Source organism: Wasmannia auropunctata, unplaced genomic scaffold (assembly GCF_000956235.1).
Source record: "Wasmannia auropunctata unplaced genomic scaffold, wasmannia.A_1.0 LD335346.1, whole genome shotgun sequence".
NCBI lineage: Eukaryota > Metazoa > Arthropoda > Insecta > Hymenoptera > Formicidae > Wasmannia > Wasmannia auropunctata.
The window spans coordinates 52,178-66,167 of record NW_012027544.1 but is presented as its reverse complement, the minus strand read 5'-3'; the positions used below and the strand labels follow the sequence as shown (position 1 = coordinate 66,167).

The window sequence follows — 13,990 nt, the reverse complement described above, 5'->3', positions numbered from 1 at the left end:
TACAACTGCAATTTTGCAGCAACATTGTAACATTTCAGCAATATTACAAAAATATCGTAATGTTGCTGCAATATTGTGATTATAATCTGTGTTTGCTGGGAAAGCTCCTTTTTTTGCTGGACGCAACCAATGTGAATGCGCCCTAAGACGGGTTAGACGTTTCGATTAGAAGGTTGGAAGCCCTGCGAATGACGTTTACGGTTTGCCAATTTGAAACGAATCTGACAACTATTCAAAAGTTCAAGAATTCCAGTCCGGTCGGATGTCAGAGAGAGAGAATCCCGATTTATAATCCGCGAGTGTACTTTCGTGGGAATAAAACCCACGCAGACCGAAACAGTCGATAGGATCGATCAGGAGATCAAGTCTCGCAACGGAAATTGTCGCGACGAGGAGAGCTTCGTGGTTGGAATTTCGAATTGAATGAGATTAACGCAGAGTGGATCCGTTTCGCCTTCTTGTCGCGGATAGTTTGTTTCTCATGATGGAGCAAACGAAACGGCGGACGCCGAGCGAGGAGAGGACGTGCGCGAGCCCGTTGGCGCGCGGCACCCCGGTGAAGCGGAACGACGCTCAGCTGAAGCGGCTGTTCGCCGTTCTGCCGAGTCACATCACGCCGCCGTCCAAGCTGCGGAGGTTCGTTACCAAGAACCCGTTCGAGCCCGAGCTGATTAACAGGCTGCACCTGCCCGCGATCAGCCCGACCATATTCACCAAGGTCACTTTTGCCCCTCCCCCCCCCGCCCCCTCCCGAAGCTCCCGTATAAAAAGTACTTCAAATCGAAGTGCTCTACACCGCCGAGCGGCGGGGAGCTAATCGCTAAAAGATTGCTGCAATATTCAGGTCCCCAGTCCTATGCAGCAGTCACCGGGCTTCGCGTGGAGCATAGACGAGCTGGCTCGCATGAAGCCGGTGAAGATCGAGGAGTCGCCCATGCAGCAAGTGTGCTCTCCAGATCCGGAGCTGGAGATGAGGGCCCAGGCGGCTATAGATCGATTCTTCAAGGAGAATCAGATAATCCCCAGCCCGTGGGACACCAGGCAGAAGGCGAGCAAGCCGTGTTTACCCCTGGACACGCCCAACCGGCTGAACGATTTCAATTCTACCCAGGAGCTTTCGAGGTCGACGAAGGATGGTAAGTCGAGCGAGTTCGATGTTTCTCGAAAAACAATTCACCCCATCGCTTTTTGTATTTCCAGCGTGGAGTCAGACAGTATTATCTCTACCTCAGAATCTGCCTGAGAATGTGGAAGAAGTTTTGAAGCCTTTCTTTACTTTCACTCAGGTTGGTCTGTAAAGTAGCTGTCAAGATAAAAGCAGCTTGATGTGTCTGTGCTCCAGAATCCACTGATAAAAATATTCTTGATGTCTTCCAAAGGAACAGAATGCAGACAACGACGATATAAATTCGAGCAACAATTCACTGAGGAGAAAATTATTTTTTTGTCAGGACGAGGGCGCTGACACTGATAAAGAGAGTTTCACGTCGTTATCACCGATGAAAATGAACGAATCCATGGAGTTACCTTACAGCCCTCCTCAAAGTGGTATGTTTGTTCACGGAGTGCCATTAAAGGTATGTGAATTGAGATATACATTTAGACAATTTCTTTCCATATATCAGTGAGAATAGTTCTCATAATATTTTTATATTTTATTTTATATATGTAAGAATTTGTTGAGAATAATTCTCATAATATTTTATATTTTAATTTACATTTGTAAGAATTTGTTGTATTTTAAATTTGTAAAGCTCTCTGAAAAAAAATTTCACATTTTATTAAATTTCTTTTCGGAAATTACAAAATAAAAAATTTTAGAATTTTTTTCAGACTTTACATATGTGAAGAATTCTAGAAAAGATGTAGACCTTTTGAAAAAGTATTTCAATTTGTATGAAAAATCTGAGATATTTAAAACAATTTTTCGAAAAATTTTAAAATTTATATATAAATTCTGAAAAATTAATGAAGAATTCTAAATTTTGCCAAGGATGAATAACAATTTTTTATATCTTAGTAAATAAGATTAACGATAGCCTGTGTATACCGCTGAAATTAACGTGATAATATATTTTCAGATGTTGGTACAAACTAAGCGACGAAGCAACGGATCGTCCATAGTAATATCTGAAAACTTATCGCCGCCTAACATGTCGCCAATACATAACGCCGAGGACGATTGTATGAAAAAATTGAATAAGTTGTACGAAAGAATCGAACACTGTTCTCGTCCGTCCACTGGGTTAAGCTCCATGGATCTAAGCATGGACGATACAGCCGAGAGAAAAAGTCTTGAGAGAAAAGAGTTCTGTCGTCCATTAGTACTTATAGGTAAATTTGCCTTTTGTTTTAGTCTAACTTATCATTACTTTCTTTTACCTTTTATCTTTCTTATTTTTACTTATATAATTTCTTTGGAAAATAAATTATTTTTATTATTCCAATGAAGTGGGAAGGACAGATCTCTCATTATCGTCCCACTGTAAGAAAAGTTTCAATGCTCGCAGTCGCATGAAACAAATTGTATCATAGTTAGAATTCTAAAGAATTTAGTTAAATGAGTGAAGAATACAGAAAATTTGGATTTAATCACATAAGTTGTGCCCCCGATAGGAAAACATTTATGAAAATTATGAAATTATATGATAAAATCTCACACAAAATTTGTAATTTCCAATTATTTGGATATTTACAAAAAATAGATGTAGAAATATTGTTTTTTTATTAAATATATAATTGCGCGCGTAATTAATTTCAAAATATTTTTTAGTGCTAAAGGAATAATGAAATGGCCAATTAGTTGAGCGATATATTTGCAAAGTTAAATTTAGAAAGAAATTGCGTGTCAATAATCGAGAAAAATATTTCAGCTGTATTATGTTTAAAGCATTTATAAATATAGTTGTGCATGTAAAAAAATCACAAATTAATCCATGTATATGCTTATAAAAATGTACAATTATTTCTAAATTATGACTTGGAAACACTGCAACATGGCAATATTGCACATTCAACATAGCAAAATTTTAAGTAAAGAATCGAAGGTTTTTTTGGGAATAACTATAAAATCTTTATATTTTAATTTGGATTTGTCTAACTCTTGGCAAATATTATTTAGAAATTCTGACTGCTACGTATGGCGAATTGACGTAATTATTGCGAAATTTTCGTCAATTTATTGCCATTATTGTGTAATCTTTCCATAATGTGCCTATCGGGGATGACTGTCTTTAGACATTTAGACTGTTTTTAGAAAATAAATTTTAATATTCCTTGCATTATCTTTCCCGTTGAAGTATTGCAGTATTAATGCTCTATCACAGGCAAACAACGATACATTCATAACAATACTATGTTGGTAATGTGTTTTAGATAACAATGTGCTTCCGTTCGTTAACGAAAATCACGTCAAACGTACTGAAGACAATGGTAAATTGACAATTAGAAGTAACGATAAAACGAATGCATGTGATTCTATTAACATGGAGGAATTGCCGAAGTCTATAAATTCAACCGACAGTACCGTGCACTCTGACGCCGTTGTATTTAGCAATAAAGAATACGACGAGATTAGTTTGAAAATTGCACCGGAAACGGCAAGTTTCTCGCGGGAAAGTCATAAACGAAGTAACATAATGTCTGGCGCGTTCGAGCGGCAAAGTATCTCAAACTCGGTTCAAGACACCGGTTATCAAACTTATAGTATGAACAGCATAACGCAGGCAACAGACAGTAACGATACTTCGACGAGTCACAGAACTCTTTGGAATGAGAACATGGCGGTGTCCAGGGATAACACTCAATTATCTTGGCGAGAAAACATGAGAAACGTATTTAGTTCCACACCTTCCAAGTATAATAAAGAAAAAGGAACTTTATAGTCATAGAAGTATCATATTTGTGTGCCTGGTTTCCACTAATATAGATAAACCCTAGGTATACACACTGTTTTTTTGACGACGTCGTATACACACTGGGGTTTCGGGGACTCCCATCCATATTTATTACTGTAACTCCAGTGAAAATGGATATATTTCAATTAATTTTTTTTCAATCGATAGAGAATCGACCAAGGAACAAGCCGACAGAATTAAGGAGCTCTAAGATATACTGGTTCAAAGAAAAAGGAAAGTTCAAAAACGCGAAAAAATCTCGATTTAGGCTGCGTTCGGGGAGCGCGTTATTAGCGCTATTCTGTCACTCTATCTTTATCGTTCATTGAACATAAAACAAGAATAGAATGACACGATTGCGCGTTCCCTGAACGCACCTTTAGCATCTTTTTTAAAAAAATCATATCTCTTTTGTTTATAGATTTGAGAAATTCTTGAAAATTTTAAAAGGGCATACTTGAAATATGTAGTAACAAAAAAATTTGGCGATCCGATATTTTAATTTTTTAACAAAACTGCAAGCAGTCCCGGAGATCCCACGCTCACTTCAACTGTTCACTGCTCGGTTGTTGAGTGATAATTGCCGCGCGTCAACACGTCTTCCTACTGAGGAGATCTCAAACTTTTTTACGTCAATATCCCAAACCCCTCACCTTCCAATTTCAGAAATGCCAAACCGAGAAAGTTTCGATGGGGTCCCGGGGATTCCAGTGTGTATCTAGGATTAACTTTAATATCGATTTACACACACATACACCTCACTCTTCTTTTTCTGATCTTAAGAATTAGAAAAAGATGAAGAGTAAGTTGGACCGAGGTTAAAATTAATCTGCATTGCTGGAAACAGGCATTAGAGAAGAAATGCTCAAATAGTTAAGGTCACAATTTAGCTTAGATGATTAGCATGGAAAATACAATGAAATGCGCATGATTTGCTTATGTTATAAATTTACATTTGTTTTCTGCAACAGTCAATTGAATTACAGATAGTTCTTTGACGACTAGATCTCAATTTGTTTATATAGTTATTTTCTTCGTATATTAATTTGATACTTTTAAATAATTTAATCAAATTGCATTTGATCTGAGCCCATACGATTGATTATCACGGGTGTTATTCTAAATTTGAATTTGTGTTATGGATCTCAATATATTTATTATATAAATATCTTTTCGCTGATATTGTATGTTGTTACTTAATGTTTATTTTATTCTACCGAATATTTAAGCGTGACGTTCCGTAAAGCTTTTGCTAAGGGAAAAGCTCCGCTTTATTTTTTAACAATTTTTCAACTATACGATCAACACATCATTGTATTGATGTATACTGCCATTAATTAATTAAATTTGTACCATGTTATATATACATATATATTGAAGTATGCCGTAATTGCTATGTGGAATAAGAAATACTGGATGAAATAATCACAAGTTTTGCAGTTTTCTTCATTTGTTTCATTAGATAAAATTTTCTTGTGGTTACAGCCTAAAATATTAAATATACTCAAGATATATATAAGCAAGATCAAAAACTTAACAAACATTTTACAGCATGATTCATCTAAAATGAGTAATAATAATAATAATATAATAATGATATATATAATTATAATATTACAATATTACGCCAACAAAATTCTTATAATATACAATCTGTAGATATATATATTATGTGTACATATAAATTATAACATATCTCTGATCTTCCAAACCCAAAGGATTTTGCATTTGGCACGATGTCATGTAATGGAAGCAAACCAAACACATCATGTCTTTTGATTGTCCCTGGCTAGTTACAATGACACATCATAATCTGCTTTGCTCCATACTTTGTTGTGTGGTTTATTTTTTTTTTTTTGGTGTCTGTCATAGGATGACTTCGCCTGTCAGCCGGTTGTAATTAATAGCACACATACACACACGCACACATCCCCGCGTGAAACGATACATAGCGTACGAATAATTGTCAATTTTGCGAGTTCGCATCGTGTGGTGGAATCGGCGCTACGCGTTGGAGAAGAAAAGAAGAAGAACATGCTGATGTTAATACTTATTCTTTCTACACGTAATGCAATTACAGAGTAACAGTCTATCCCGCCGTCTATCTATGCCGCGACTAAAACGCCGATTAAAACGCATTGCACATGAGCCCATTTTACCATTCCGCGCGCGAAAACCGGCTGACTAGAGTATTTCGCCCAATGTCAGGATTTACTGGTGTATTGCTTTACATTATGTGACTAATCGATTTTTAATCTACGCTTTAAACCTATCGATTAGCTACACTGTGTGTTTATGATCGATGAATGGCATCCCGCATTCTATAATCGAGTTTTAGTTTAGAATTTACCTATACGTGGAAGAACAGACGTTCAGTCGTAGCAAACGAGAGCTAGACTAAGAGTGTTTTTTTTTTTTTAACAAATTTGTGAAGCTATAACACTGAAATTTCCGTTTACGATAGTTTTATCGATTTGAAGATGCCAGCTCGTTTTTCAAGATTGATATCAAGTTGTAGAGTATTCAAGGTGTGAGTAAGAATGCCAGTTAATTAATAATATTTATATATATATATATATGTATATATATAACTCTTTCGCTAAACAACATAATATATAGAATTCTAAAACTTCGGATACACTGAAGTATAACAACGATAATATCGTATTCATTCTTGCAATATATCACAGAGGTAATAACAGTAAAATAAAACTTTTAAAAACAAACAAAAAGGATAGATTGCGGCTAAATTTTATATAAATTATGTTGAGCAGGGTGTGTTTAATACAGCGTAATTATACGTAAAATGATTTTAAGTTAGAAGATAAATCTTGGAAATTAATTTTCTCCTTTTCAGACATTTCTTTCAGTTTTTTATTTAAATAATAGAGTTCTTTTTTTCCTTTAAGTAGAATATTTATCATATTGAGCATGGCATTCTTTCTTGCACCTTCAGATTGAATTTTCTCTTCTGGTAGTGTAGCTGACTAGCTACAATCACATTAAATATATATATTTGATGTAGCGCATCCTGTTTTATTAGACAGAAATCGTGTATTATTTCCCCCGATATTCTCTTCCGAAGACATCTCCTATTTCGAATAATTTAAAGATTTCCAATTTTCCAGCAGTTGTCGCGACCGATCTAACTGCTTTAACGGAAATTGAAATTTTAATGGAACTCGAAATTATCATTAAGACACGCTGATTTGAGTCCTACATATTACGCACGTAATTATGCTATGAAACTAGCACTCTACTTAGTACTGACGATGGGCTCTTTGAGCGATAATATCAAATCGTCGCAAGTTAATCCCGGATGAATTCTTGGAAAAATGGCAAATAGAGGTATGCACTTACAAAATTTGTCGGAGCACGTTTCACGCGTCGTTGATATGTAGAAATCGATCAGGTTGCGCTACAACAGTTACATCCCCTCGTCCCCCTCCTCTCCTCTCGTTTTCAAGTCACTAATATTTTATACTTTGTAGAGTGATATTTAAGCTAATAAACTGCGTACCAGCGAATCATTAGGAAGAACCTTTATCACGCGGGCAGCGCCCTGTAAAAATATATATGTTCTCTCTATATTGAACTACATATTAATGTATACAAGACCAGTTTGCCTAACATTCTCCCACGCATGTCTTCGTTCACGTACATATCTTACAATTACAAGGTATTATCAACCCCACCCCCCCCCTCTCTCTCCTCTTAGTGTTACGGTTTTCTTTTTTTTATATATAAAAATAGGTTGTCTCTCCATGTAGCGCTAATTTTCGTCTCCATCCGATCGACATTAACACCTCAGCACGATCGTCATTATATATCCAGTCTCGAACTGAATATCAAAAAACTGGTCTGTGGATACATTAGAAAGGTCTACATATGTACAACACTGTTCAAAATCATTTTGAAAGCCACAAAGAGAGTAGAAAAAACAGTGAAATGATAACATTTCTTCGTTTCACAATGTTGAATGTACCTCGATCTTTTTTATTGTTTTTTGTTTGAATTTTTTTTTTTTTTTTTTTGATAATACGTCTGTGGCACATATGTTGTACATGTGCAACACGATGCACATGGTTTGTTTACCTACAGGGTGCCCTCAATTTCACGCGCAAAAGCGAAAGTCCGTGAAAAACTAAACCGCGAGGAGGTTTCTCTCGATTGCGACCAATAATTTTTTTCTTCTTAATCACAAGTGTAACAATAAAAATTATTACACACCCCAACATCCGTGTTAGCTCGTCACTTCACTATTGTTGATTTAATCACAAGAATTTAAAAGCTGATAAAATTTACGATGTACAATCGGTTATAAATAGCTGTATATTCGTAGCTAGTATTCTTGTCCCTAAATTGTTCAGCACGTGAAATTACTGCTAACCGGCTCCTACACGCAGACAATTGAAAATTTTGTTGCTGGTAATTAAAAAGTAGTTAAAGATGTGTAAACCTTTTTTTTACGACTCAGTTTTTCATAAACTCCCTCGCTGTTTCGCAAAAAACTTGGGAACACCTTGTACATAGGTACAATCAAACTCCCCCATTCTTAACCAGTCGAACACGATGTCTCTCCCCTTCCATCACTTAACATTCGTCATTTCGTCACATAAATAGAATGAATGAAGTACGGACACGTACGGAACACGATGCATGCGCGACGACATTTTGTGTCACGCGCCACGCGAATACAAACACAGGGAGAACAGAAAGGATTCACGTTTTTTCGTCTGGAGTCGAGAATGCGGGGGGAGTTCGACCGCGGTCGGGCTATCCATGAACGAGTATGTCGGGCTTGATGCGTGCAATGTGTACATCTGCATATACATGCACGTATACATACATTTTATATATACATATATACACATATACATAGAAATATGTATGCGTGTAATCGTTTTAAATATATTATCGAATTTCTCTCTCTCTCTCTCTCTCTCTCTCTCTCTCTCTCTCCCTCTATCGAATACGTGGCCTGTCTCAAGAATAACGAGACTTAGAGAAACACACCCAGTTGAAATAAGAAAATATGGTAACACTGGACTTCAAACCGGGCCTGTGATTTCAACGTCGAGAATCGCCGCGTTACGTTTGAAAGCAATAGGTCTCGTTACTGTTGGGACAGGCGTCGTGACAGCGGATGTTGATTATGCCTCTATACATATCTACAAAAAAAAAAAAAAGAAAAAACTGATATAGAACTTTATCATTAATTAAACTCTCTATATGACTTAATATAACCATCTTTCTCTCTCTCTCTTTCGCTCTCTCCCCTCTCTTTCTCTCTCGTTCTCTCTCACAACAGTTCTAAAATGATTATTATTACCTACTTCAGTACGTAATAATAATTTTTCTTTCATCGATATATATTCCACGTACTATTCAATTGTATTCATGTTTCAACAGCGTGTTTTAAAAAGTATCTCTTTAACACTACATCTCTATTATTGCTTGTTGTTTAGTGCTACCGAATGTATTTTGGCATATAGCATGTTGTAAACCCTGAGCAACCACACCAATCAATTCGAAATGCATCCAACAATCCTCTCTTTCTCTCTCTCTCTCTCTTTTCTTTTTACTAGCACTAGTAGTTATGGAAGAAAATTTACATGCGCACTTCTTTGTGTGTTTATGACGAGAAATCCGACTACGACCGAAGAAATTTCCGTAGAAAGTCGATTCTAAAACGCGTTTGTATAAATGAATGAAGAATTTACGGACAATACTATCGAGATGAAGCTAAGCTGGTAAGCGCCTCGACAATGCCAGTACTCACAGGTCACCTGATCTTTTTTTATACACTTGGCGTCGCGACGCTACCGCGTCGCTTGATAGAACAAAAGTACCCTCCTGTCGGTAGATGGTAAAATTCTCAAACGCTTTCCCGACTCGCGTACAAGCGGAAGGCTCTCGATAACGTACTTTTCGAGGGGGGGGGGGGAAGTAACAAAATGTGTGTCAATGTTAACCCCTAATTTGTTTTAGATATCGATTTCCCTCCCCCCAGTCCCGCCATCTCTTACGTCTCTTCTCAGACGTGCTCGAGTAATCACTCGTGGTAGAACGTTTTTTTGGTTTCGCAACTACTTCCGATTTCGATGCCGTATTAATACCTTGTGTCACGTGATGCGTTCTGTGATTTAACGCTGTACTAACACCGGCCAGATTCAGAAGCGCGTCCGCACCTTCTGCGATCTTCCTTTGTTCGTCGAAATCAGGATTTAGCTCCTCCTCGTTCGAATGTTTGCTGTAGGAAGAAACGGAAAAAAAAACGATAAAAATTTATTGCAATCTTCGTTTGCGTTGATCGTATAAGATTAATATATCTTCACCTTCCCAATTTTATCGAGGCGATACAGCTATAAGTATGGTCCTCGCTGGAACTCCTGGTAATTACGGGCACCAATTTCTCCGATTCCGGCAATTTTCGTTTACGATCTATATTAAAACATATATTAATGAATAAGCGTGTAAATATAAATAAATAAATATATATATATATTATATAATATACTTATAATGGAATATATTGAATTTTACAGCTACACCTTGCTTTGCTTTTCTTCCCATCTCAACAAAATATAGATAGGGACTATTTTTTTCACATGTCGCCTTTGCTTTAAAAGTGACATAACTCAAAAAAATTAAGTTTTCCAGACTTTCGACGACTGATAGTAGATCAATGTTTACCTAACTCATTCATGGCAATAACTCGAAAATAATGCTTTTTTTTTTTAGTTGCGTCACTTTTGCAGCGAGGGCGTGTTCAGTACCTTTATTGTGATTCAGAATGATAGGTCCATGCTTGAAAGAAAGCATAGCGGCAGCCGCTGCGTCCACGTCGCTGTCTATCTCGGTTTCCACGCTATCGTTAATATTACTAGACGCCAGTCTTTTGGATAGGTATGGAAAGAGAACCGGATCCGGGAGACGTGTGTTTATGCATTTTCTGGCCACCTTTTCCGACGAAGACAAATTCTGGGTGGTAGGCGGGGGAAAAGGGGCGCGCGACAACGCTTGAATCAGATTCGGGCGGTACTGTGCGTCCACCATCCACAACGATCCCTTTCCTAAATTCTATAAGAAAAAAAAAAGAAAAAAATTAGTCATAACAAGCGTAGTGATGAAGGTTGATATGATACGACGTTTCCCGTAAATCTCACAATGCGCCGCGCGTTCGAAGAGGAAAAAAATTGTCACGTACACTTACCGGAGCCTTCTCCACCTTCCGAAAGCACTTGTTCAGGCTCAAATTGTGTCTGACGGAATTTTTCCATCCGGTGGGGGCGTTCCTGAAGTACGGGAAGTGCTCCAGGATCCACGCGTAAACCTCCTTCACGGGTAGCGCTTTCACGGGGCTATCTTCGATAGCCATAAATATCAGGCAGGAGAATGAATACGGTGGTTTGCTATTTCTGTGTAAATGAGGATCATACGGTATATGGGTAGGGTGCTTGTTGCGATTAGACATTGGCAAATTATTGTTGCTCAAAGAAATCTTCGTTTGATTACTTGGCGAAATATTGCAATGACTTTTCGCAGATTCCTGAAATATTTGCGTGGGCTTTTGACAATTCTTGACGGGATGCTGATAGTTTTGTCCGCTTCCGTTCAGCGTCGCGTTTGCTTTCCCGTTACTCTCTGTCGGGGGGCGCAGCGCGTCATAGAAAAGGAAAAAAAAAAGAGATAAAATTAATGTAAATTCTAAAAATACTAGACTTGCGCGATGTGCATTGTATGCGTAGATCTTAAAACGACCGTTTCTCTCACCTGGACAGAAACTATCATCCAAGCTCGATACGGAATTCGTGTTTTCGGAAAAGTCCGCCATATCGTCGATATTGTTGTTCAGCATGTTCTCGTGCTTCATGTCTTTGGAGGGGTTCGAAATGTCCAAACCCTTAAGTAAATTCTGCTGGTGCAGCCAGCTGAGCGACGTAAGCTCGTCGTCCGACTGACTGTTCTTCTCCATCGATTTCTCCCATCTCGGTATTTCGCTCTGACACTCGTTGGCCGCGTTCGAATCGGCCAGCACGCTGGCGTTCTCCTTCTCCTTGTCGTTCATCGTGTAGGCGTTCTCGCCGTAATTATAATCCTGAGACGAGTTTAGTTCTATATCAGTTTCGATACCCGATGCATCCGGCCTATCTGGTGGCATGTTGCATAGAGTCTTCTGGTCACTGCGAAAAAAAAAAAAACAAAATTATTTTTTCTCCATTTCTTCCGTAAGGTACCTATCTCTTGTACTTAAATTTTTTTTCTCTGACGTCACATTGCGACAAAACATTGCGAAAACTTTAAAAAAATTGTGCTGTTATTTCCAAAAATGATAATGTTTTGCATGTGTTACCGTCAAAATCCATAATCGTTAAAATTCGATTTCACTGGTTAAAATGAGTTTTTAATTTAGTTAAAACGAGGTCTGTAATTGCACTGTTTCACACGGATTTCCAATTTTTCACGCGTAGCGAGTTTCAACCCCCCTTCCCCTTCTATTTACGGGACAAAATGAGGTCTATAATTGGACTGTCCACATAAGTTTTCGATTTTACGATTTTTTAATCAACTATTCGGTTTTCTAGTCAACCACCTATAGTTTTAACTAAAGAATTCGGGAAAGAATTCTTTATGGATTTTGACGGTAACACATGCAAAAATAAATGTAAAGCCCGTGTTCACACAATACCGCATTGATTATACATTTCAACCAATTAAAACCACATGGATTAAAATTATCCGACTAGTCGAATTTTAATTTCCAATTCGCAATCCTCAATCTTCAATGTATACATCTTACATATTAACTTATACTTGAACCATACAATATTTATAAAATCGTATATATAAGTATAAAGAGCCCAGATTGCATTGCGAATTGAAGATTAGAATTCGACTAGTGAGATAATTTAATTTTAATCCGTTTCGCTCTAACTGATCGAATTATAGTCTCTTAATTCACAAACCTTAATCTCCGATGATGCGTATAGTGCGACACGGGCTTTAATATATCTATAAAGTTCAGATTACGCAAGAGAGATTTCCCAAAAATGGTGCCCAAAAAAGGAACGATTTCTTAGGTCTTTTCAGCTGACCTTCTCCCACGACTTTTCCCTTTTTCTTTTCACGTTGGAGGAAAAGAGGAAAAAAAAAGGACAATGCCAGGGACTTCAGGTAAAAAGAACAGACCTCTATTGAAGAATAAATACATGTGGGGCGAAATCCTTCCCTTCCTCGTGCATACAATCAGTTTACAATAGAATTTTCTCCGTTCCCCCTTATACATGTTGTTATATACAAAATATTAAAAGAAGCTTATAAATTTGTCGACTTAGGAAAATTCTATTAATATCTCCGGATGACATTAAAAATCCCTTCGGGCCGGATATCGTTTATATCCGTGAAACTACCTACTTCGCCAAGGGGAGTTTCGCGGGAGCGCCGCCCAACAATATATATCGCATTGCGACATAAAAATCGCCGCGAAAACTGTAAGAAATGGGGCCCGGTCGCTTTTCTATTTTTGGTGTGCCGCGCCGCGGAGACGCGAGGACAGATGTAGAAAGAGAGAGAGAGAGAGAACGGGAGCGTCGTGAAATTGAAATCTCCGCGCATGTGAGCCGCGCTCGCTCGTCGCTCGCTCCGCGACGCGACAGCCTTTCGAGGCCAGCGTCACGCGGGCAGACGATGTCATGCACACGGGATTGTTTATCCGTGCGACTAATAAGCGACAAAATGGCCGGCGCTATCACGCGGAACTGCTTCATCGGAACTCGAAGCGGGGACACTCGCTCCGACCGAGTGTCATCTTCGGCGACATCGCGTCGCGTCGTGTCGCGTCGCGAGCGCGTCGTCGTGGTCACTCGTGCGTCCAGACGTTCCTAATGTTCTCTCTCTCTCTCTCTCTTTCCCCCTCCCTCCCCCCTCCGTCCACCCTCTCCGTGGAATTTGCAACTAATGGCGTCCACCCGCGTTGCACACACCTCCGGCAACGTGCTCTCTCTCCGCGCTCTCGGCTCCGATAATGAATCCGACGACGAGATTTCGAGATCGAGGGTTCCGAATCCCGCGACCGAAGTCTCGGCCTCCCC

The 13,990-nt window shown here is 38.4% G+C and overlaps 2 protein-coding genes across 2 annotated transcripts in view; one reads left to right on the top strand and one right to left on the bottom strand.

Annotated features, from left to right (window-relative positions):
- The first annotated feature begins 190 nt into the window (after positions 1-190).
- On the top strand, positions 191-7,168 carry LOC105457179 (protein aurora borealis). The gene is made up of 6 exons (XM_011701696.1): positions 191-718; positions 845-1,136; positions 1,201-1,286; positions 1,380-1,577; positions 2,082-2,334; positions 3,376-7,168. Exons 1-6 carry the CDS (start codon positions 482-484, stop codon positions 3,882-3,884), a joined length of 1,575 nt encoding a protein of 524 aa, XP_011699998.1. The 5' UTR covers positions 191-481; the 3' UTR covers positions 3,885-7,168.
- Positions 7,169-7,636: 468 nt separating this feature from the next.
- The window catches only part of LOC105457180 (forkhead box protein N3-like), a 7,682-nt gene continuing 1,328 nt past the window's right edge, over positions 7,637-13,990 (bottom strand). The window contains 5 exon segments of the mRNA XM_011701697.1: positions 7,637-10,149; positions 10,235-10,340; positions 10,676-10,979; positions 11,113-11,543; positions 11,673-12,082. Of these exon segments, the coding sequence (XP_011699999.1) occupies positions 9,867-10,149; positions 10,235-10,340; positions 10,676-10,979; positions 11,113-11,543; positions 11,673-12,082 (1,534 nt within the window). The 3' untranslated portion in view covers positions 7,637-9,866.